The following is a 26349-nucleotide window of genomic DNA, read 5'->3' as shown; positions in this document are numbered from 1 at the left end:
AGAGGGGACTTCCGGGGTCAAAGGTGACAGCTTCCGGCTACTAACGCCCTTGCCTGCCACTACTTCGCCCCTTTTCCTTTTCACTTTGCGTAGGTCTGAAGCCAGGTGAGGGGCGTGCACAGGAGAGGGGCGTGCGTAGTTGAGGTAGAAAGTAGGAAGACTGGGAGTGTCGCGCGGTGGGAGCGGCGCCGGGTGACAGTGGCGCGCGGGCTGCAGGTTGAACGCCCGACTGGTGTAGCTCATCCACTGGCCCTGGGCGGTGGATCTTGTGCAAATGTGTTTGAAGTTCGAGCCCTTTATTCTGTGAACTCTGGCTCGAGTTACGTAAACTTTTCTGTACGGGTTTTCCCGTCTGTGTTATGAAAATAGTAATGCTCGGCCTGTGTAGCACGTTTGTGAGGCTGTTTCTGAAAGCAGTTTGTGAACTAAAGCAGATAAAATAGAATGTCAGCTCTGCAAGAGCCAGGACTGTTTTGTTACCAGCTGTACCGTGCCTGGAGCAGAAAGATGTTCAATAAACATTTGTTGAGTGATAAATATACACTAGGCGTTAGGCCTCCCCTTCGAAATGGGCTCGGTGTCTTGTTTCCTTAGCTTCCCCTACCTCCCAGGTTATACAGCTCAGATCACCTAGTGCAGCTTGATGGCTCTTGACACTCCAGGGTTTTGCGTGGACGTGGCTGCTACTGCTATAGGGTCCCCACCAACCAAATCCTCGTGTGTTTTTGTATGTGTGTGTGTGTGCGCGCGCGCGCGATGCCTTTTGTGAGAAATTTACTCGTTTGCCAAATGATAACAATAACAGCTTTCACTTGAGTGTCTTCTATGTTCTATGGACTATGCAAAACACTACACATTGTCTTACTAAATTCTCATGACAGCTCTAGGAGATATTTGCCAGTGAGGCAGGGGTCTAGAGACAGGTTAAATAGTCTGCCACGGTTATGCAGTGGTGGAACTGACTTTGAAACACAAACAGAAGGCGACTCAGGAAATAAAGGTGGAAATACATATGAAAAAACCAGAAGCAATGCAGATCTCTCTCATTCCATCACTGAGGAAAACAGAAAAACTTTTAGGAGCTTCAGTCTGAAGTTTCTTATTTGAATCATTTTGTTTTCTTTTTAATAAAATATTTATTAGATTTAAATATTGTTTTTAAGATGCCTACATAAAGCCATTCTAAGTTTGAGCATTACAAAATAAAGGAAACCAACGTTCATTCTGGAAGCAAAATGAAAAGTATGAGACACTTAAGTGTTCTACTAAAATTTAGAATTTAAGATTTTTCTGAATTACAAATAAAGACATAATGTTTATATTCTACAATCAGGACTTACAAGTTATGTACGTGGACTTCCTCCTAGAAATATCAACGACTTGAAATTTTATTGACAGTTTTTTCATATTTGTCTGATTCAGTAAGTCTGTTTCAAAATGTCAGTCTCGCCAGTATTATAATCTGAGTGTATCCTTCAGCTCTAAGGAGACCCCTTCCTTCTTCCTTTGAGGAAAGACTGGGTACATAATACTGGGACTTTTTTAATAAGTTCCAGTGATGAGAATACAAAGATTAATAAGACATACTCTCAGCCCTCAAGGATCTCACAGTTGAGTAAGGAGACTATATTTATAAATATAGTAAAATAATGGCCTTTACAACAGTAGGACTAGGTATAGGGATTCCCAAATATGGAAATAGTCAAAGGCGACTCAGGGAAGACTTCAAGAGAAAAAACGATCTTAGAGGGTAAATTTGACCTATAGACTAGAATGTACTTGTCATTACCATTTTCTTATTAATTCTTGTAGTGCAAGATCCATTTCTAAGTCATTTTCTTACTGATTTTTTTACTACAGTATATGAAGTTTAAAACTAATGAACAGCTTTTATTAGATATGGCAATAAAATCCCTTGGTCATCAAGTAAAACTCTGTTTTGTATGTACTTAAAACATTTTTCTCTTTTTATTTTAAATCTTTTATATGGTTTTCAGTTTAAAAAGATGGAACCTTGTTCCTGTGACACTTTTGTGGCATTACCTCCAGCAACAGTTGAAAATAGGATTATTTTTGGGAAAAATTCAGATAGACTCTGTGATGAAGTACAAGAGGTAGTTTATTTTCCTGCTGCAGTTCATGATAATCGGAGAGAACGTCTTAAGGTAGGTGAAATACATGATTTGTTAGCAATGTGTTTCTTTAAAAATATCGTAAAGTTACTTCTATTATTAGCAAGCTATTTGTCAGAGACTATAGAAGTTAAAAATTCAAGAATTTAAATTTGAAAAATAATTTGAATCAGAGCTAGACTTCTGGTCTTTTATTACAATGATATGGAGGAGGTTGAAATAACAATAATTGTTTCTTTGATCAAATATTTAAAAGTTTACCATGTGTAAGTGTGTTAAACAGGGCAGGAATTTTTTTTTTTTTAAGATTTTTTTTAAATTGGGGAATTAGGGGAGGGGAACAGACAAGTTGCTGTCCTTTTGTTCTTCAGTCTAGTTGTGGAGGACTTCGCTTCACTGGCTCATGTTGGTATTATCATTGCGTTCTTCCTGGGTGAGGCAGTCGCTGTACAGCCATTGGACTGCCAGCCAGCCCCACTGCAGCCTATGCCATTGCCGGCGACTCAGGGCAGCCCAGCTCCAGGTGAAGCTGTTTTTCACCATCTTAGCTGTAGAGGGTGCAGCGTCATGGGCCCTTCATGTGGGATCCGAACCGGGGCCCTGCTGCTCAGAGCTGGCGTCCCAAGCCAACTTAACCAGTGCACCACTTGGCCGGCCCCTAGGGCAGGGATTCAAATCCTGCTGTTAAGCTTAGATTCTAGTAGAGCAATAGGACATGTATGCAACTAACCCCATTATAAAGTAGGATGGTTTAAATGCTAAATTTAAGAGCCGCAAGCTGTGGAAAAGGAACAATTAATTCAGATTAGGGATAAAGGAAGGCTTCATGAAGACTTGGAGTTTCAGCAGAAGTTTGATGGACAAAAAGGATTCTGATTGGTGTACAACAGGAAAAGTCATTCCAGTCTCTGGAATACCAGTTTTATTATCTGGGAATAAGAGTTTTATTGAGCCCGGGGATTATACTGTCAACATGCTTTTTATGCAGTTATTTGAGAGAATACACATTAATTAAAGGATCCTTTAAATTTTCTATTTAAAAAATCTATTTAACCTGGAACTTAAAGTAGAAGTTTCACATTATGCTTTAATTGCTAACATATCGTATTTTTTTAGGTTTCATTTTGTTGATATTCTGATATTAAAATGTATTAAATTTTAGATGTTTTCTGTATATAAGGCCATTTTTTCTTTTGCTGAGACTGTTTATTCATCTTGGACCCATTTCCACTTTTATCTCTTCATATTTAAATCTAGCCTATCCTGTAAACCAGTGGTTCTCATTCTTTTCACTGCTGCAGACATGCCAAATGGGTGACTTCCACATATGACATGGGATTCTATGGCAATATCCTACATGTGAGGGCTACTGTATGGGACTTATATCACTAACCAAGAAACACTAGACATTGAAATTGAGAACTGCTTTTTAAGCTTTAACTCACATGCATCTTCCTCTACAAAATGTTTGAAGATTTCACAACTAGCAACTGTCTCTCTCCTGAGTTTCCATTAGCTCCTCATCTTCACTTTTCTTCATGGCCTTTCCACTTTATATTTTGTTGTATCTTAGTTAATGTACAAGTCTTAGTTTCTTGAAAGCAAGATCTGTATCTGATTCATCTTTATAACTAACATGTAATAGCAGAGTGCTTCATAATAGATGCTCAGCAAACATTTGAATGAATATATGCTTTAGGGTCAATTCTGAATATGTTTTAAGGGTAATTCCTTTATTATTGAAAATTTCAATTTAGTTATACTTCATTTATCTCTTTCACAACGATCATTTCTTCTGATTGATTTTAAGATTCTGGACTTGGATAGCTTTTCTGTTTAGTTTAATGGTTGTTGCCATGACTTTCTTTACAGTGTACTTACATAGAAATTGATCAAGTTCCTGAAACATATGCTGTTGTCCTTAGTCGTCCAGCGTGGTTATGGGGAGCAGAAATGGGAGCCAATGAGCATGGAGTTTGCATTGGGAATGAAGCTGTGTGGGGAAAAGAAGAAGTTTGTGATGAAGAGGCCCTACTGGGCATGGACCTTGTCAGGTTATTTTTCTGTTATGTTTTTGTACTGTAGAATGTGTCTAAATTTTAAAATTTGGTGTAACTTTTATTTTCCTATTTAAAAAATTTTTTTGGACCTTGATACTCTATAGTTTGTGTCAAAATGCTTCAAGGTACAGGCATGCAATGTAAAGACTCAAATATCATTAATTGGGAGAAGGCTAAGAGATGAAAATTATGATTCATTGGAAGTACCTTACATATTTTATCAGATCTTAATTAATTCTTACAGTAACTTCGTGGGGTGTATATTATTATCCTCATTTTACAGATGAAATACCTGAGTTTCAGAGATAAAGTAACTTGCCAAGAAATTACCAGATTGGAATTTGAACATTGATACTTTAGACTCCAAAAACTTTGTTTTCAATTCCAAACTGACTTCAGAAGGAATAGCTTATAAGTTAGATTTCAGCTTATCTTTTAACTTGGAGGAATTTTTACATTGAATAAGATTCTAAATCGCGTGTGCATGAAACTATTTAAGCAAAATACTGGAAATTTAATCTGAGGACTTTAATATTTTTATTTTAGACTTGGCCTTGAAAGAGCTGATACAGCTGAAAAAGCCCTTGATGTCATTGTTGATCTATTAGAAAAATATGGCCAGGGTGGAAACTGTGCAGAGGGCGGGATGGTATTTAGCTACCACAACAGTTTCCTGATAGTTGACAGGAATGAAGCCTGGATTCTGGAGACTGCAGGGAAGTACTGGGCTGCAGAAAAAGTGCAAGGTATGGACAACTTTTCATCATTTGTTTTACAATTAATAAATACCCCCTTAATTGCAGACATTGCATGTAATTATCTTCCAAGATTTACAGTGCAGTACAATGAAGGGTTGAAAACATCTTAAAGAACAAACAATGGAAGAGCACTATAGAGAGCTCTCTTAAAAAAGAGAAAAAAAGGTGCCGTTATCTCTTTTTCATATATATGATATAAGTTTTAAATAACATATATTTTCTGTACAGCAGCTCTTGGCTGTTTTATAATGCTTTTCCACTTTTTAATAATCACTTACCATTTCTTTCTCTTTTAACTTTGGGCTGAACTCCAAAATTTTATCATGTGTGGGTATGGCGGTGAGGAGAGGGGCGTGGTATCTGTGGGTTAGTGGTTGGAAAGAATATGTTGATACAGTAGTAAAGTGTAAAACATTGATATCATAGTAAAATAACACAATTTGATTGTTTTAGAATGCTTTGCTTTTTTCCCCCTCATAGTTTCTTTGTGATCATATATTCTTATTTTTCAAGTGAGAAAATCCAGATACGTGAAGTGAATTATTCAAGGCAGTGAGTGAAAGACTTACAATTTCAATCTTTTCATCCTGACTCTCAGTTCAGTGTTTTACACTAGAGTACAGCCTGTGCTCAAGCACAATCACATACTTCTTGTGTACTTACCTCCTGGACCTCCTGGTTTCACTAGGGAGATGAGATACACATGTGAAAATATTAAATGGTGCATGAATGATACAGACACTTAGATACTGCAAACATTTAGAGAAAGGAAAAGTCATTGTGATCTGGAGCAGTTCAGAAAGGCTTCACGAAGGTAGCCTTGAGCTTTGGAGGACTTGGAAGTTATTTATTTATTTTTTTTAAAAGATTTTATTGGGGAGTTGGGGGAGGGGAACAGACAAGTTGCTGTCATTTTGTTCTTCAGTCTAGTTGTGGAGGACGTTGCTTCACTGGCCCATGTTGATATTATCATTGCGCTCTTCCCGGGTGAGGCAGATTGGTCACTGGCCACTGGACAACCGGCTGCTCACAGTGACTCTTGGCAGCTCATGCCGGCTGTCACACACGGTAGCTTATGGCGCCCACTGCAGCAGGGGCTGCAGCCTACACCATTGCCGGCGACTCATGGCAGCCCAGCTCCAGGTTGAGCTGTTGTTCACCATTTTAGCTGTAGTGTCACTGGCCCCCATGTGGGATCCGAACTGGGGCCCTGCTGCTCAGAGCTGGTGTCCCAAGCTAGCTCTTAACCAACGTGCCACTCGGCCGGCCCCTGGAAGTTATTTTTCATAATAGGTTATTGCCAGTTGTTTTGATGGACATTTTATTTTATATTTTGCATGTATGTTTACTAATACATATAATTGAACTTCGATTATTTTTCTTATTGTGATAATTGTCTTGATTGAATAAATGTATTCTTTTGAAAAAGATAGCCCCACTTAGCCATCCAAAAGGAACACTTTCACTGGGTCTAATTATCCAGCTGTAGAGTAACTTTGCCAACTGGTTTCTCTTCCTTGACTAAATGAGCCCAAGAATTAAACAGTTAAACTGTAGGGAATTAGCTATTAGAGGGAAAATTTATTTTTTCTGTCTTTAATTCTATCATGACTTAAGTCTAGTTTTTATAATGAGAATGTCTTAAGAAATCAACTTAATTGATTTCTACTTGGCAGACTGTCATTCTGAATCTGTTTTAAAATATTATCAATTTTCATTTATCATTATATATTTCATTTATGATCTCTTTAGCACAGGCTTTTATTTCTTCTATTTTGTATATATATATATATATATATATATATATATATATTTTAAAGATTTTATTGGGGGAGGATTTTTTTGGGGGAAAGATTTTATTGGGTAATTGGGGAAGGGGGACAGCCAAGTTGGTGTCCTTCAGTCTTAGTTGTGGAGGGCGCAGCTAGCTCAGCTCCAAGTCCAGTCGCCATCTGGCCGTTGGCAGCTTGCAGCAGCTCAGCTCTGGGCGCAGCTCATTGGCCCATGTGGGAATCAAACCAGTAACCCTGTTGCTCAGAGCTCGCACTCTTGAGCAAGCTCTTAACCAACTGAGCCACTCGGCCGGCCCTCTATTTTGTATTCTAATTTACATTTTGTTTATAGCTTAGTGCCATGATATTTTTGGAAGCCTTATGTTTCTGTTGTAAACTTATTTATGTCTATCTTTAAAAATAATTCATACAAAAGACTAATATCTAACATATATAAAGAGCTCTTAAAACTCAACAGTAAAAAAAATCTAATTAGAAAAATGAGTAAAAGACATGAAGAGGTATTTCATCTAAAGGGCTATACAGATGTCAAAAAAGCACATGAAATGATGTTCAACATCATTAGCCATTAGGAGAAGGCAAACTAAAATCACAATGAGATATCATTATAATTCTATCAGAATGGCGAAAATAAAAAATGACACTACCAAATGCTGGTGAGAATGTGGAACATTGGTACTGTAAGAATGTACAGTTACTCTGGATAACAGTTTATTTTAAAAAACTAAACATGGAACTACCATACAGCAATATTGTGCATTTATCCCAGAGAAATAAAAATTTACATTCACACAAGGACCTGTAAATGAATATTTATAGCAGCTTTTTCTATGATAGCCCGAAGCAGGAAGCAACCTAGATGTTCTTTAACTTGTGAATGGCTAAACAGACTAGTACATACATACTATAGAATAATACTCAGCAATAAAAAAGAATGAACTGTTGATACATATAACAAACTGAATGATTCTTTAGAAAATTATAATGAAAAAAGCCAAAAGATTATGTACTGTATAATTCTATTTATATAACATTCTTAAATGACAATTATAGAAATGGATAACAGACTCTAGTGGCTGCCTGGGGTTAATGAGGGTGGGGGTGGGAGATAAGTAAGTATGACATTAAAAGGGCAACCTGAGGGACCCTCGTGGTGACGAAAATATCCTGCATCCTGACTATATTAATACCAATATTTTGGTTGTGATATTATACAATATGTTACCATTGCGGTAACTGGGTAAAGGATACACAGGACCCCTCTATTCTTTCAGCTGCATGTGAATGTATAATTATCCCAAAATAAAAAAACTAATTTAAAAAGTAATTCATTTATCTTTCTGAATATGTAATAGGTGCTTATAGTACAAAATTTAGAAGTCTATTTACATTTACATAGTGATTAAGAATCATAATATACAGACAGCTACATTATGTTAAGTATGACTTGTCTTCTCCCTCTCTGTTTCTTTGAAAAATAGAGGGAATTCGTAATATTTCTAATCAGCTTTCTATAACAACCAAGATTGATCGGGAACACCCAGACATGAGAAACTACGCTAAGCAGAAAGGTTGGTGGGATGGTAAAAAGGAGTTTGATTTTACGGCAACATACTCCTATATTGACACAGCCAAGATGATGATTTCACCAGGCAGATTCTGTGAAGGCTACAAGCTTCTAAATAAACACAAAGGTAATTTAATCATTTAAATACTATTAAAATGAAAAGTATGTTTTTTTATTCTTAGTAAAGATACAATTTTATTTTTGCACATAGATCATTCTATTTTAATACATAGAGAACTTTCTGTTTTTAAACAGATGCATAGAATTCTATTATTTTGATATCTTGTTTATTTCCATATGTTATATTTTAATCATTACAAAGATTGATTGTATAAATCATACTTGAGTTAACAAAGTCCTTGTTATTTAGGTTGCTTTTAGTTTACTGAAATTTATAGCTTATATGTAATGCTTATAGCTTATTTATAGTTACATCCATGATTATTTTCCTAGAATAAGTTTCTAGAAGTAGAATGTGGGGTCAGAGAATATGCATGTTTTAAGGCTTTTGAAACACAAAATGACCACCAGCACTTAGAGTACTTTTATTCCTGGCAATAAACTTAAAGCTTCAGGACATAAAATTAGCAGGCCTTCTTAGAAAATGAAAAACAACAGCATATAATTAAAGTGGAGAGGAAAATGCCAAGAATCCTATGGTTTAGGTAGTTGGACAAAAGGAAGAAAAAATGGAAACAATTACAAATTAATTAGTCACTGCATTATAATAATTAATTCTGTTTTATTTAACCACAAAATAACTGAATATTTGAAATGCATATATGATTATAGTAATAAATGCACCTGACATGAATCTTCTTTTCCCCTAAAGTGTGAAGTACAATTCACCCAGCTTTCTGTGCTTTGCCAAAAGAATAAATGTCTTTCCAGAACTTTCATAGAAAATTGACTACTGGTACATTGTGGTTAATTTTTCCTATGATTTTTCTAGATGGAAGAACTTACCTCTCTTCTTTCCAACTATCCCTGCCTGATAGCTATTAGCTGTGCTGTATGTATATCCAAATTGTATATGTATTCACTCATGTATTTTAAATAACTAGTTTAAATTGCAATGCAATTGCACCCTGTGTTTTGCATTCATTTTAGTGAATCCTGCCACTGCAGTCTCAGTACTTATTCAATGCTTGTTAGTGGATTGCTTATAGCTATCCTACTCAAGTGATCATGTAAATCCTCCTTTCATTTTGAGAATTGTAGGTTTTGAATACAGAAAACATTTTCATAATACCTGTATTATTGCAGTGTTATGGTTCTGACACTGTTTTCATTAAAACTTGCCATCTATAGGAATTTAGATTTGAATTATTTAAAAATCTCTCTAGGTGCAGAAGCTATGTGTCTGATAGATAGGTGTGGATGGTAGGCTGCTTCTTTGTTGTTTAGTTTTAATACTAAAGCCTGTTTTCAGGTGCACCTTTTTTTCTTCCTGCATTTTTTTTTTCAAAATTAATAAAGATATTGTTCCTGGAACAAGTTATTTATAAATTATTTTTCTTGACTTTGAAGTCATAGCTATACTATGGAGAAACTGATAATTTGCTATTAACATAAAACAGTTGGTAGCTTGCATGATTAATTGAAGGTGGAACATCAGATTATTTTATATGAAAGTCAATTTTATTTTAACAATTTGGGTACAGACTTGCTGTAAGCTTTCTTCTTTTAATTATTCCCATATATCATGGGGATAGGGGAAACTTGCTTTTCATGCTTTTTTATTCCTTTACTGTCATCGTAATCGGGTTTTGGGAGACAGGAGACAAATACTTGTGGTCAACCAACTATGTTGAATGAAAGTTATTTGTTTCTTTAGATATAATTATAATGCAATAATTAAAACTTTCTGTACAAAGTATCTGAAAATATGTGTTGGCAAGCCTATATGTTTTTTAACCGTACTCGTTACAGTATGGGTCTGCTGTGTTCATTACTATTATAGGCACATCTCAGAGATATTACAGGTTTCATTCCAAACTACCCAACAAAGTGAATATCGCAATAACCTGAGTCACACAATTTTTTTCTTTTTTTATTAGTTTCAGGTGTACAAAACAATGTTAATAGTGATACATTTCACCCCTCAAAAAATGATAACTCACTTCCCCCAATCTATTGCCCCTCTAACATCATATATATCTATTATAATTCCATTGACTCTATTCCCTATACTATACTCCATATCCTGTGACTATATAATGAATTAAATTATAGTTGACATACAATATTATTCAGCTTCAGCTTCAGGTGTACAGTGCAGTGGTTAAGCATCTACACCAGAGTCACACAAATTTTTGGTTTCCCTGTGCACATAAAAGTTCTGTTTACATTATACTATAGTCTATTAAGGAGCAAGAGCATATATCTAAAAAAACAATGTACATACCTTAATTAAAAATACTTTATTGCTAAAAAAATGCTAAGTATCATCTGGGCCTTCAGCGAGTTATGATCTTTTTGTTGGTGGTTGCCACACATCTTCAATTTGTAAAAAATTCAGTATCTGTGAAGCATAATAAAACAAGGTATGCCTGTATTGAGAAACTGATACTTCTTGAGGGTCAAAAGAGTCTGATGTATTTAGTAAGTGGGAGCTGTAACAGTGGAGTGGTTAAAAGCACAGAGCTGGACTTGAGTTTTTGGTTATGAAGGAGTAGCTAGTAATAGACTAACCTCCCCTGAAGAACAACTATAAAAACTGGAGGAATAAAACACTGTTTGAAGGCATGAGTGAACACCCCAAACAGTTAGGATATGAGGGGCCTAGATCCAAGAAACTGACTGTCTACACTTTGAGAAGAGCCTGTCCTTCTATGTCACAAATTCTCCTAAAAGCAATTGTTGACTTCTAAGCAGCATGTATGTAGGATGAAACACTGAGAAATCAAGCAGAAGGCAGTTGGTAAGTGATCTCAGGTAGAAGCAAGGTAAACAACAGTGCATGAAGAGCAACAAAAAATAGTAAATACATGGGTAAAACTAAATGAATATTGCTTGTTTAAAATAATAATCGTGTGGCCAATGGCCACAGCTACCATGCTCAAAATCTGTCGTACATGGATTTAATGTAGTACTGAGACTACAATTCCCACAGGCTGCTCCTGGCTGAAGATGGCAGGCAGACTAAGGCAGGCCCGTGACTAGGATGCCTGGGACTCCGCTGATTGCCGACTTTGGGTCAAGGATTCCTGATGGCCTTGCCACGCTTTCCTTAAATGGTATGGCAGTCTAGGAAATTTCCCCCTGCCTTTATTCCCTCTCTACTAAACCCAGGTTCAGCCTTGTCTCACAGTTTCTCTCACAGGCATTCCCCCTAATAAAATCCTTATACATTTAATCCCATGTTGTAGCATTTGCTTCTCAGAAGACCCAAATGAACACAGTAGAATTAAATGTATGAGAATAGCAGAAAAGACAGGAGGCGATAGTCGGAGTTAAAGTGTTGTAAGATAACTGCAGTAACTATTAAGTAGTGAAGAAGAAATTTAAGGCAGACTGTAATAATTTCAAGAAAGTATTACAATAATAAAAGAATGTATAAATAATAAGCTAATAGCATAGAAGTATAATAATAAATACTTGAAAAATTCAAAAGATGGCAAGAAAGGAGAAAAGACAAAGTATAGCTGGAATAAATAGAAAACAAATAATAAAATTGATTTTATTTTGTGTGAAGTTTTTCTTATGTGGTTTCTAGCACTGATGTCATATTTTCAGAAAGGTCATTTTCATTGTACCAGAAATGGTTATCATGTGACATGTTGTATTTATAGTTTTATTTTGTAAATTAAAATTTTAATTCTTCTGGACTTACTCTAAAATAATGTATGAATTAGGACTCAGCTTCCCACCCCCGCCACCCCTCAAATGATTTGTCAGTGATCTCAGCACCACTTATTAAATGAATTATCTTTTCTCTACTGAACTGAAATGCCAACCAAATTTATCAAATATAAATACCTAAGTAAACCCAAGTGTAAATTACTGAATTTTGTCCAGTTTTGTTTAGAACAGCCTAAGTGTACATAGTAAGTGCTCAGTGCTTGCTTTATGAGCCAAGGAACAATATGAGTGAATTTACAATCCTGTTTTTTTAAGATTTTAATAAAATACAGCTAACATACAATATTGTATTAGTTTCAGGTGTACACAATATTATTCAGTACTTACATACCGAAAGAATTGATCACCATGATAAGTCCAGCAACCATCTGACACTGCTATCACAATGTTATTGACTATATTCCCTATGCTGTACACTACATCCCCATGACTTACTTGTTTTATATCTGGAAATTTGAACTCTTTTCCCCCTTCATTTCCCCCCTATAAAAATTTTCAATTACCGTTGACGTTTAGAATTAGTTTATATTAATTTCAGGTATATAGCATAGTGGTTAGACATTTATATAATTAAAGAAGTGATCCCCGAGTAGCCTGGTACCTACCTGGCACTATATGTAGTTATTACCATATTATTGACTATTCCCTATGCTGTACTTTACATCCCCATGACTATTCTGTAACTACCAACCTGTATCTCTCAGTCCCTTCACCCTCTGTCCCCAACCCCCTCCCACCTATCATCCTGATAAATCTAATACCCATCTGACACTATACATAGTTATTACAATATTATTGACTGTATTCCTTATACCCTACATCTCCATGACTGCTTTGTAACAACCATTTGTATTTCTTAATTCTTTCTCCTTTTTCACCCACTCCCCCTCCCATCTGGCAACCATTAAAATCTTCTCTGTAGCTGAATTTCTGTTTTGTTTGTTCGTTTATTTTGTTCTTTAGATTCCACATACAGGCGAAATCACATTGCATCTGTCTTTGACATACTCCACTCTACAATACTGTTTTTTTTAAATCATAGCACAATTACCTCCTTAATACTCTGCTTTTTCAGAATTTTCCTGGTAATGTTCCTTGAATGTTCATTTTTCCAGGTGAATTTTACAATAATTTTTTCAGCTTGTCTTTAAAAAAATCTTTTTGAGATTTGACTGGAATTTATTATTTTAGGAGAGAATTGACATCTAATGACCTCATTTGAGTCATATATCAGCTGATTAATGAAGCAAAGATTGCAGAAAGCTGTGATGGATGTTAGGAAGGATGTTCATTTTATCTGAGTTTTCAGTCTGATGCCCCAAAGTTATGAGGGTTGCATAGGGGAGCAAAAGTATTCTTTTTTTTTTTTTAGATTTTTATTGGGGAATTGGGGGATGGGAACAGCGTTGGGGAATTGGGGGAAGGGGAACAGACAAGTTGCTGTCCTTTTGTTCTTCAGTCTAGTTGTGGAGGACGTTGCTTCACTGGCCCAAGTTGGCACCATCATTGTGCTTTTCCCAGGCGAGGCAGATCAGTCGCTGGCTTCTGGACGGCCGCTCACCGCGGCTTGAGAGCCGCTCATGCTGGCTGCTGGCTACACACGGTGTAGCTGCAGCCTATGCCATCGCCGGCGACTCAGGGCAGCCTAGCTCAAGGTTGAGCTGTTGTTCAGCATCTTAGCTGTAGAGGGCAGTGTCACTGGCCCTCATATGTGGGATCCGAACCGGGGCCCTGCTGCTCAGAGTTGGTGTCCCAGGCCAACTCTTAACAAACACACCACTTGGTCGGCCCTTGATTCTCATTTTAAATGTGTTGCTTTAAGTGGCTATTTTCTGGTACCAGTTTTTTTCTGATAATGAGAATTTCTTGAGTTTAGTCAAAGGAAAGCTTTTAAACCTATTTGGAAACTCTTCAGGAAAGATCATTTTTGAATTGTTAACTGTGGTTGAAATTGGATCAGGGGACTTTCACTTCTTTATATTCATAGATCTACATGTCTATGTCTATATCATTATCTGCCTGTCTGTCTGCTTATCTGTCTTTCTCTTTGTTGCTTAGAACAGTGCATGGCATTAAAAGGCTCTCAATAAATATTAATTGAACAAGTGGGAGGTAAACAGAGAAAAGTCCCATTCTTGTATTTAGAGAATTTATAGACAAAGGAGCAGGAATGTTTATAGATGGAGAGGAAAAGGTCATTTCAGTTAAGCTTAGTAGTAAGTTTTCATTTAAAGGTGTTTTAATTTGATTCAGGAGGAACTGATAGTGATAAATTTTGGAGAAGAGAATTATGACATGTGAGAGGGCGTTTTAGCTACTTTTGGAGAACTGCATTGTATAGGGGTAAGATTATTCATCTTGTCATTAGGGAGTTAGATCCCAAACCATACCTTTGACTATAGATATGTACAACAAGGAGCAGAACTGTCTGAAGGCATGATAGGCTTTTTATATTCTTTGTAGAAATGCCTTCCAAATAGGGAATTCTGAGGCTCTCTGTAACCCTGGACATGTTGTGTTTGCTAAAGAGATAAAATAGATTTTCTATTTTTCTAAAAAAACTCCTTAAAATGTCACACTTCATATATAAAAGCATAAAACAATATAATACCATCTATTTTCATCACATACAATGAACATTTAAATTTTGAAAGTAGTCCAGCAGAATTATGCACATACAAATTCCATGACCCAATAATGTGTTTTGTCTCCTTCATTCCCACTCAGGTTACAATTAACACTTTCATGTAAGAGTATTAGTTTCAGGCACAGAAATTATTACAGAAAAAATAATTTGCTATTTTGTAAAGAACATCATGAATAAATAGTATTGGAAACTTAGCACAATATTCTCTTAATAGTTGGTTGCCAGAATGGATATACTCATTATAGTTATTGATATTGTCAGCTCATTGTTAACTTAATATACCTTAAAATGTTTTGTAAGGACAATGAGATTATGTTTTTGCATTATTGATTCCTTTTTCTTAGAAAGTTACATAGATTTTTACCTGTTATAATGGTTTTAAGACTTTGTATATTTTATATTAAAAAATATCTTTCTTGCAACAGTGGAATGTGTCCAATCTAACAGTTATGATACAAGGTGTGTTTATAGCCTCTAATTTATCCCTAGACCAGTATTTCATGTTATATATTTTTAGTAGAGAAAGGAGTTTATATTTGCAGGATACCAATCTGCAAATTTATACATATTTTATGGTTTTAAAAATTATTTCCCTAGGAAACATAACTTTTGAAATAATGATGGAAATTCTCCGAGATAAACCAAGTGGCATTAATATGGAGGGAGGATTCCTGACCACTGCTAGCATGGTTTCTATTTTACCTCAAGACTCCAGCCTTCCTTGCATTCACTTCTTTACAGGGACTCCTGATCCTGAGAGGTAAAGTCCCAGAGTACTATAAACCAGCAAGGGTCAGGGGGTAGGGTAGAGTCATTAGTCTGTTGATGATTTTGTCAGGTTAAATTTTGTTACACAAATATGAAATTAATTTTTGGATGCATTTTCTGTTCAAGTTTTTTTTCTCCCATTTCCATATGTGCATAACTGCCATAACTATTCTCATTTTTATGGGAAAAAATGTTAATAGTTTTCTTGTTATCCCTATACCTTCTTTCCCCAAGTATATTTAACATGGTCAAGAAAAGAAAGTAGATAGATTTTCTTAAGCAGATTTCAGTATTACAATATTAGATGATTAATAACAGGATTTATAATAGGATTTAGGTCATCATGTATGTACTCATATTTAGAAAATACATCCATGTAAAACTTAAAGTATCAACAGTTCAAGTTTAGTAGAATTTGTATAGATTATTTTAAGTCACTAGTATCTCTCAAAAACCTGTAAGCACGTTATACTTAGAAATGATCTTATATTACTATCTCTTAGTGTTATAGTCTTTCATATTATTAAAGATATTTTCCAGAAAATGGAATGAATCCTGTGAAGCCCTTATTAATACTGCTGCTGATTTTCATCCCAAATCCAAATCCTGTCAGTAACATTGAGGATTGTTCTTTCCCTCCAAGTGTGGAGTTTGCAGTAGAAAATGATGAACTGTAATTTCACTTGACAGTGTTTACATGCCAGGCCCTTTGCTAGGTTCATGGGAATACAAGGCTAAATAAAGTATGGTCCCCAACCCCAAAAGAGATCCCAGTGGGAAGACAGGCATGGTTATAGTTAGTATGACAGAACGCATTAGTATGTAACAAATTCATAGAAACTTCTAACTAGAGGGAACCCTAGAAGATTTAGAATATTTTTTATCCTCACATGCCAATTTAATAAAATACTTTTTCCTCTAGATCTGTTTTTAAGCCTTTCATATTTGTACCGAATATTTCACAACTATTGGACACCACTTCACCAACATTTGAACTTGAAGATCCAGTTAAAAAGATTAAGCCTAACAGAAGACACCCACTCTACCAAGAGCATCAAAAGGCATTGGAAGTAATAGATAATAAGGAGGTAAGATTAGATTATATCCTCTGTTTTTTCATTAAGAATAAAATATGTGATTCAATCCATTTTTGAACTTTGGAATTTCAGCTTTCTTTCCTTCCTTCATACACAAAGAGGTTTAAAAATACTTTAGATGCTTAGACTGTAGTAGAGCTGTATTATTTTTTACCTTTGGTAAAAAGTGTTGTGAAGTATGGGGAATATAATCAATAATGTTGTGAAGATCTTGTAGGATACCAGATGGGCACTGGACTTATCAGGGAGATCACTTCATAGACTGTGTAGATTCCTGACCAATGCGCTGTACACCTGAAGCTAAAGTAGAATAATATTGAATATCAACTATAATTAAATATATACGTATGCGTGTGTGTGTGTGTGTGTATTATATATATGTATATGTATTTGAAGTCAGACAATTAAGTTCATAAACTCATCCTAGAAAAAGTGCTACATACCTCATTGCTAAATATCACCACAGTTACCTTCGAAGTACTCCCCTTGGGAAGCTATGCACCAATGCCAGCGCCTAGTCCACCCTTCAAAGCAATTTTGGAACTCTTCTTCTGGAATGGCCATTAGAGCTGTCATCATATTGATGTCCTGAATGTCATCAAAATGTCTTCCTTTCAAAATTTCCTTTATCTTTGGGTAAATAAAGAAGTCATTGGGGGCCAGACAGGTGATTAGGGAAGGTGTTCCAATCCAGTTATTTGTTGACTGGCTAAAAACTCCCTCACAGACAGTGCCATGTGAGCTGGTGCATTGTTGTGATGCAAGAGCCATGAATTGTTGGCAAAAAGTTCAGGTTATCTAACTTTTTCATGCAGCCTTTTCAGCATTTCCAAATAGTAAACTTGGTTAACTGTTTGTCCAGTTGGTACAAATTCATATTGAATAATCCATCTGATATCAAAAAAAGGTTAGCAACATCATTGCAATAAGTTCGTGAACTTAATTGTCAGACCGTGTGTGTGTGTGTGTGTGTGTGTGTGTGTGTGTGTGTGTGTGTAATATAGTCATGGGATATTGAGTACAGCATAGGGAAGATAGTCAGTGGTATTATAACAGCTATATACAATGTCAGAGGGGTAGTAGATCGTAGATCGGGAGGGGGTGTTATCACTTTGGGAGGGGTGTAAATGTCTTAACTATTACTTTGCTTTGTATACCAGAAACTACAAAAAGAAAAAGAATGTGTTGTGAATCTTTTATTAGACAAATGTAGTATATTAAACATAATATTGATAGCTACTTATTGAGCACTTACTATACACCAAGCACCATAGTACTATTACATGGAATATTTCATTTAATCTTCACAACCTCTTTATGAGGTAGGTACTATTATTACCTCTGTTTTACTGATAAGTAACCTGAGACTTGGAGAGTTTAAGTAGTTTGCTTAGTATATGCGTATACCTCACACCAAAACTTACGAAGCCATGGGAGGGCAGTTAACCTGGTCTCTTACATAATGTTCTCAATTATACAGCCTCAGATTAATTTAATTTAAATTTTTTAAATCTTTTTTTTGTTGTTTTTGTTTTTGCCTCAGGTTAATTTTAATTGAAACTGCCTTAACATCCCATAGACTTAAAATAATAATATAATAAAAGTAGTTTTTAAAAGGTGATATATGATTATTTAAAGTGTAAGCATTATAGAAGCTTAACATATCATTCAAAATCTTATCTCCAGAAATAAGCAGATGTATTTTGGGGCAGGGGGTGGGGGGTGTTGATGGGTGGATGGATGCACAAATAATTTTATAACATCCACATATCTTTGGCCTTCCTGCCCCTGAGATAAAACAGATTAGAAAGAAATGGAAGGGCTGCCTAAAGGCTTTTCTTAGAGCCATCAACTGATTCCCTGGAATGAAGGAAAAGATTGGCCATTTTATACCTTTTCTGTTTCTACCAGCTCCTGATTTTTCTTATGTATAATTCCTTTTACTTTGTCAAGGTATATTCATTTACATTCTTTCTACATGCAATGAATTAAAGGAATTTTCCTCTGGGCAGTTATTTATTTATTTTTGTCTATAGTATGTTTGCATAGTTACCATGCCTCCTCCACCCCATCATGCTATGCTTAAAGCAGAGAGGGTTGTCCAGACCTGCTGTGTGTTATGAATTCTTCACACTACTCTTTATCTGGGACCAGTTTGTGTTCACTTCTGACCTCCAGTGTAAACACTTTTTTGTAGCCTGTTGGCGTAGAATAAAAGGCAAGTGTTTGTTCTAGGAGTCCACTAAGTGCTTAGTAGAGCCCAGTCCACCAGGCCAGAGGTGTCCTCCGCTCGCTGGGCGTGCTTTGTTTATTATTCCCCAGACGCAGCACAGCACTGTGAAACTCAATGAGCCCTCTGGTTTGTCTTGCCTTTGCTCTAGTTCCTCAGAGACATTTCAAGAGCATTTGCTGTGGAGGGATTTTCCCTCACTCTTTACCCCGAGCAGCCTTCACATGCTCAGATTGCTTATGATAAGTTCTCTGGAGTTGTCAGTTCCTTTTTACCTCTCAATAACTGCTTCCAGGAGGTGGCTTTTGTAGGCTTATTATTAAATGTATGTTAAACTAAATTACTGATTGAAATTTTTTTAAGTAATACTGAAATAAAATATTAAAAGCTGTTACCATTTTAGGCTTTATTTAATAGGCATTAAATATTGATTGACAACATAAAGTGGTAGAAAGACAATAGAATTTGAGAGAAGTGAATAAAGATTTGGATTCTAGTCCTGACTCTCTAAATCACTACTTTTGTGTCTTAGGGCAAGTCAGTCCTAATGGTAGTTTTAAAGTACATTTCTTTTTTTTTTTCAATTCATTTTATTTTTTAAAAAGATTTTTTTAAAATATAGCTAACATACAACATTATATTAGTTTCAGGTGTACACCGTAGTTATTCAACATTTATATACCTAAAGAAGTGATCGCCATGATAAGTCCAGCAACCATCTGACACTGTACCACACTATCACAATATTATTGACTATATTCCCTATGCTTTACTTTACATCCCCATGATTAATGTGTATTTTGTACTATCAGTTTGTACTTCTTACTCCCTTCATGTTTTACACCCCGGCCCCCAACCCCCTCCCATCTAACACCCCAACAAATCTAGTACCCATCTGACACCATACATAGTTATTACAATATTATTGACTATATTCCTTATGAAATACCCTACATCCCAATGACTATTGTGTAACAACCAATTTGGACTTCTTACTTCCTTCCCCCTTTTTCACCCTGACCCCAACCCCCTCCCATCTATCACCCCAATAAATCTAGTACCAATATGACACCATCCCTTTAATTTCTGTTTGTGTGTAGCTTTCAATCTGAAATTAGTTTTGTAGACAACATATGTAAGAGTCTTGTTTTCTTATCCATTCAGCCCTCCTATGTCATTTGATTGGAGCATTTAATCCATTCACATTGAAAGTAATTGTTGCTAGATATGTAGCTATTGCCATTTTATTATTTATAATTTTGATCTTTTATCCCCATCTTAAAGAAGTCCCTCTAATATTCCTTGTAATACTGGTTTGGTGGTGATGAACTCCTTTAGCTTTTTCTTGTCTAGGAAACTCTTTATCTGTCCTTCGATTCTAAATGATAGCTTTACTGGGAAGAGTAATCTTGGTTGTAGGTCCTTGCTTTGCATGATGTTGAATATTTTGTGCTAATCCCTTCTGGCCTGCCAAGTTTCTGTTGAGAAATCAGCTGACAATCTTATGGGAGCTCCCTTATAAGTTACTAGTTGCACTTCATTTCAGTTATTGTATTCTTCACTTCTGACTGGTTCTTTTTTATGGCTTCTATGTCCTTTTTTTTATGCTTTCTTTCTCTCTGTTGAAGTTCTTACTAAGTTCCTTGAGCATCCTTATAACCATTGTTTTGAACTCTGTATCTGGTAGGTTGCTTGCCTCCATTTTGTTTAGTTCTGTTTCTGGATTTTTCTCCTGCTTTCATTTGCGACGTATTTCTTTGTTTCTTCATTTTGGCTGCCTGTCTGTTTGTTTCTATGTATTAGGTAGATCTGCTACATTATGAGTCTTGGCCAGATGGCCTTATGTAATAGGATTGACCCTCAGTCTGATTGGCTGTGGGGTTTGGCCATGTCCACAGCTTACAGGCTGCTGTGTGTGGGGGCTTACCCCACTGAGTGGGATTCACCCCAGGTGGCTCTAGTGCCTGTTGAGACTGCCCTTAGGGTGTGCTGCTTGTGGGACCAATTGGGCAGTGCTCTGCTGTGGCCAGAAGCCTACTCCAAGTATGTTGGTTCTGGGGCCTCTTGTGAGGGCCTCTGGTGCCAGCCCAGGTCACCCACTGCTTGTGACTGGCTGGGGACTACCTGGTAAGAGCTACAAAGTGATGCCCAGTTGTTCGCTGCCTGTGCTAACCCCGGAGGTGTGTGGGAGAGGCCACACTGGAAACCGAGGACGTCCGCCACCAATACCAGGCCTGGGTAGCTCCACAAAAATGGACATCCCGAGGCATGCTTCCACCTGCCAGCTCCTGTAAGGTTCAGCCACTGATAAAGCCTCATTCACTATGCAAGTTGGGTGAGGCTGGTCTCAGGGAGTCACTCAAGCGGGAAGAGTTGTGGTCACCAGGTGAATGTAAATTCTGTTTGGGTGCCGATGTTGAGCCTGGAATGACTCAGCAAAAATCTCAGAGCACATTGAGGTCAGTCGCTGACCACCTGGGGTCTGCCAGACTCTGAGAGTTTTCTAAGAAAGTGCAATGTGGGCAAGTCTGGCTGCTCACAGAGAAAGTGCCTCTGGCATTGAGGGAGTCGGGTGGGGCGGGGTCCCAGTGAATCAGCAGGGTGGAGCTTCAGAGCTCACTAGACCAATCAGATTCAGATTTGGCCATAACTGTAGGGGGAGGGCTCAACACAGGACAAATGGCGCTAGCCTGCAGGCTGCATGGGAGGACCTCTAACAGGGAAAATGCCAACTGTCCTCCAGCCCTCTGAAGTCACAGAACTCAGTCTGCCCCAGTGTTTCCAACACCCCCCAAATTACTGTCTCTTCGCTGGAGCCCAAGGTGAGTGCCTAGGAGTGAGAGTCTGTGTGCAGGCCTTTAAGAGGATGTCTGGATTTCCCGTGCCTTCCATCCCACCCAGGTGGTTGAAATCCCCACTGTTTATCACAGCCACATGTTGTGAAGGCTCCTCTTCCCGGCACCAGTACTCCAGGCTGGGGAGGCTAGTGGGCTGGGGTACCTTGCTCCGCTGGGGGGGAAACTTTGCGGCCGAGATATACCTCCTGGTTCTCAACCAGCACATGGAGGTTTGGGGGCCGTTTGGGCATCTCCGCCCCTCTTACCAGTCTTGATGTGGCTTCTTCTTTATAGCCTTATAAAACTTTTGTTCAGCCAGACTTCAGATGGTTCTCCAGGTTGATTGTTCTGTAATTTAGTTGTAATTTTAATTTGTTCACGGAAGAAAGCAGGCAGTGTTTACTTGGCCATCTTGGATCTCTAATTTACATTTCTTGATTACTAATGAGGTTGAAATTCTTGTATGTTTATTGGCCATTCGTATTTCTTTTTAAAAGACTTGCTTATTCTTTTCCTTCGCCTATTTTTCAGTTGATTCTTGGTTGTTTTTTTCTTTTACCTCAAAGAGGCAAAATAAGTGAATATTGTCTGTATTATATGTCAAATTTTTAATCTCAGTTAATTTGACTTTGTCAGATAAAAAAATTTAAATTTAGTCAATTATATTTGTTAGTCTTTTCTTTTAAGGGATCTCGATTTCATGCTTCAAAAGGCCTGCCTCACTGCAAAATAAGTATAACTTCTGTATTTTCTTCCAGTATGTATATGTGTGTTTGCAAAAACATTTAGTTCTTTAATTCAACTGGAATTTATTTTAGTGTATGCTATCAAATACAGATTCTAACTTTGTTTTCTAAAGATGTGACCAATACCCTTTATAGACTAAATAATTTTTTTTCCTCCACTGATATGAAATGCAGTTTCTTCAGAAAGTTTCATATTGAAGTCCATGTTAAGGTTAAGAATCCTTGTTTTGTGGAGTTCTGCCACATAATGGCTCAAATTTTAAAAATTATGCACATTTTCTAGTACTCTCTTCGTATCTTTTAGTTGCTCTTTCCCTTGAACATTACTGCTTTAGTTCTTTGTCTAATCTGATAATATTGTTTTAAAATATAGAAGATCCAAATTCATAAAAATGTCTCAGCCCCAATTTTCAGCAGCCTTCCCCATACATAACATGAGATTTTCAATTGTCCTGTTATTTGTCTTTTAGGTTCCTTGCTTATAGACTAATCCTACATAATTATTCTTATATTTTTTTACTAAAAAATAACTAATAATTTGGGGTTAATACATTAAGTCAATCTAGAAAATACTTTTTCTGAAAGAAGTTAATTCCTTCCACATCTAAAGAATGGGAGTGGGTGGAGGGAGGCGGGGAACCAAACTAGAAGTAGAAATCTGAATGAACAAACCTTGTCTGTAGAGGTTGGCTGGAATTTGGTTAGATTTGTGTGTGTGTGTGTGTGTGTGTGTGTGTTTATTTTTGTTTTTTAATTGTTTAGGAAAAAGCCAAAACAATGTTGGACAACATGAGGAAATTGGAGAAAGAACTATTCAAAGAGATGGAATCAGTCCTTCAAAACAAGCATCTTGATGTGGATAAATGTGTTAATCTTTTTCCTCAATGTACAAAAGATGAAATTAGGATTTATAAGTCAAATATTAGTCCTTAATGATCACATAAACAGTCATCAATCTTTCTCAAAGTCAGAATCAATCACCTTGGTAAATGATATAACCCTAGTTGTGAGCAGATATGATTATTCTTTAATAGCATTCAAGTGATAGCTTGACTGTTAAAAAAACTACATATAATTGCTGAAATATTGAGGAAAAACATGTTGGAATTGGACACATACATCATGGGATAGCCAGGTGTAACATCAGGTATCGACAGTTGTTATTTTGTTTTTAGCTACAATAATTTTTTTAAAATCACAGTAATTAAATATTTAATTCTGTATAAAGCATGAAACATTAATGCATGGATTTATATTTATTATAATTATGTATTGTCCTCAAATAATTTTCTCAATTATAACAAGAAAGCACAGTTTTCTTTAGTAATGAAAAATATTGTCTCACATAGTGATTTTTTGTGTGCTTTAGGCAAATATAACCAGCTTTAACAAAATTTTCTAGATTTACACATTGTCTTATTACAGTGTATTAATTCTGCAGAGGTACTTTTATTAAACTCAAACATGCTCTTTGTCAAGACTTGGCTGACCAGTGAGCCTTTAGCTCTAATTAGTAGTTTTTTTGCCATGCCCTTAATAGGCCTTATGTTAATATTTTCAGAAGAGCTTGTCAGGGATATTAGGAAATGGGATAAGAGAACCAAGATCTTAGGAGATATCATTTCTGTGTCTCAAATTGTTGTTTTGAATTTCTACTATGCTGCTTTTTCAATTCCTTGAATGTGCCCATTCCTTCATCATATCTGTATGAGTACTCTCTGCTTGCACCATTCATTCATTGCATTTGGTCCTCTTGATGTAAGTAGTTATTTTCAGCCTTTATAGTATTGCTGACACATGACTTTCTCAGGGAAGTTCTCCCCACCCCACACGGTCAAGTTTCTTGTTACGTACACTCAGAGACATATGTAATCCTGATTACAAGTGTAATTATATGTTTAACATCTGTCTCTCACAGTAGAATAGAAGCTTTATGAGGATAGGAACTATTTTCCTTCCTACTGCTGTAGCCTCAGTATTCAGCATTGTGTCTGTCACAAACTTAGATACTCAAGCTGAATAAGTATTTTGTTAAATGAACATTCAAGTACTGACGGAAAGAATTCACACAGTCCCCTTCTCTACCTGTGAAGTTAAGAAAATTAGGTAGACAATCTACCTGCTCAACTTGGTAGCCTTTGGTAAGTCTCAGGTCAGTCTGTTGCCTTTTTCCATATTCAAAATGGGAATCATAACTCCCCCGATAAAGACAAGGATTATTATAGGGGACATGTAAACTAATTTATAAAACAGTTTGGGAGACTTTCATTTTACAAATCCAATATGGTATTTGGGCTTTGGTACTTTTTGGGTAATTAATGCTTTGTATATTTTAGAAAACTTAAAATTTTTCTTAAATTTCATGTGTTCATTAAGAGTAAAAAATGTAGTAGCTGAAATTAAGCTTTTTTTGGGTCAACCTTAAATGATGTGGTTTAATATTTACCATTCTGTAATAATATGAGAAAATAATGTAATAAACTGAGTTATTTTAGAGAAAGCTAATTTGTTTGATCTTTGATGAAAACATCAATTTGTATATTAATCTTCAACTGAAAATTTTTCCCTAGAAATAATTATGCAGCCTAGAATTTTGGAAATTTAGTGCCTACTTGTAAAATTTGCCAAAACCAGGTTCTACAGAGTGAATGTAAATTACTTAAGGCTTTTATCATACCAGTTGTAGAAATTTATCATCTCGTCTTTTCCTGAAGAATGGTGATAACATTTTCGATCATAAACTGTGTTTTCAACTATCACTCATCACTTGGTTACCTATGTCCAGTGCTCTAAAGTAATATATTTTATATGATGTGAGATATGAAGGGACAAAAACCAAGAGCTGTATTCTGCTGCATAGATAACATGTTAAATAATAGTTGTACATTTTTCTTGCTTTTAGAAACTTACTGATTAACTGTTATTGTTAAAAATGCCAAGCACACTTTACCTTATTCTAAAAATATTGAAGTTTAAGCACAAACTAGGCATGGGATTATTCACTGAGAACAAAGAAAAGAACAATTGATCATGCTGAAGATTAGTAGATTTTAAGCAAAATTGGATCAGATAATTTTCCCAGCTGTGACCCTGCATATTAAACATGTGAAAAGGATTCTAATGTCATATTGAGTCATTAATAAAAAGTGTTTACTGAGTGCATAATTGGGCAAGGGCCTGTGCTCACAGATCCCATAGGGCAGTGGTTCTCAACCTTCCTAATGCCGCGACCCCTTAATACAGTTCCTCATGTTGTGGTGACCCCCAACCATAAAATTATTTTCGTTGCTACTCTACAACTTTAATTTTGCTACTGTTATGAATCATAATGTAAATATCTTTTTGTTTTCCGATGGTCTTAGGCGACCCCTGTGAAAGGGTAGTTCGACCTCCAAAGGGGTCGCGACCCACAGGTTGAGAACCGCTACCATAGGTTCATGAAGAATAGAATAATCTCAGGAGACCCATTTAAGAAAACATTGAAAACTTACATAAAAGACCTCTATGATGGCTTCTGCATTATTCAGATTACTCAAAGAAAAGATGTGGCAATGCAAGTTAAAATAGGTATTTTATTGAGAAACTTGCTTTGTCAGTGAGTAAAAGTTACAAATATTTTCATTTAATAAAATTAGCATATCCTTAATCCTAAAAACATCTCTTAAAAGCCTTCATTATTTGAAACTACAGATCATTCTGACCCAGTGTTTTCTTTTAATGTCTCCCGTGAAAAAAGGTGCTGCTGATCCCCTTCGTGCAGATAACAGAACATGTGTAATATGACTTATTCACAAATACAACAAATTCTCCACTGAAGTTTGAGTTGCCTGCATGCATGTGAATTAATATC

At 36.2% G+C, this 26349-nt stretch overlaps 1 protein-coding gene across 1 annotated transcript; it reads left to right on the top strand.

Moving 5' to 3' along the window:
* On the top strand, positions 1 to 25762 carry SCRN3 (secernin 3). Its single transcript, XM_019653723.1, has 8 exons — positions 1 to 105; positions 1998 to 2165; positions 4005 to 4186; positions 4739 to 4938; positions 8225 to 8437; positions 15419 to 15581; positions 16512 to 16677; positions 23262 to 25762. The coding sequence occupies exons 2-8, from the start codon at positions 2007 to 2009 to the stop codon at positions 23430 to 23432; spliced, it is 1254 nt and encodes a 417-aa protein (XP_019509268.1). The 5' UTR covers positions 1 to 105; positions 1998 to 2006; the 3' UTR covers positions 23433 to 25762.
* The last annotated feature ends 587 nt before the right edge of the window (positions 25763 to 26349 follow it).

This window comes from Hipposideros armiger, unplaced genomic scaffold, assembly GCF_001890085.2.
Source record: "Hipposideros armiger isolate ML-2016 unplaced genomic scaffold, ASM189008v1 scaffold_205, whole genome shotgun sequence".
Taxonomy (NCBI): Eukaryota; Metazoa; Chordata; class Mammalia; order Chiroptera; family Hipposideridae; genus Hipposideros; species Hipposideros armiger.
This window is presented reverse-complemented; position numbering and strand designations above follow the sequence as displayed.

What these genes read in the sequence shown, in the direction of transcription:
- SCRN3 (XM_019653723.1), top strand. Translation starts at nt 2,007, where the DNA reads ATGGAACCTTGTTCCTGTGACACTTTTGTGGCATTACCTCCAGCAACA. An exon ending in ATCGGAGAGAACGTCTTAAG is followed by an intron (nt 2,166 to 4,004) that starts GTAGGTGAAATA and finishes CTTTCTTTACAG; the next exon opens with TGTACTTACATAGAAATTGA. An exon ending in AAGTAATAGATAATAAGGAG is followed by an intron (nt 16,678 to 23,261) that starts GTAAGATTAGAT and finishes TTAATTGTTTAG; the next exon opens with GAAAAAGCCAAAACAATGTT.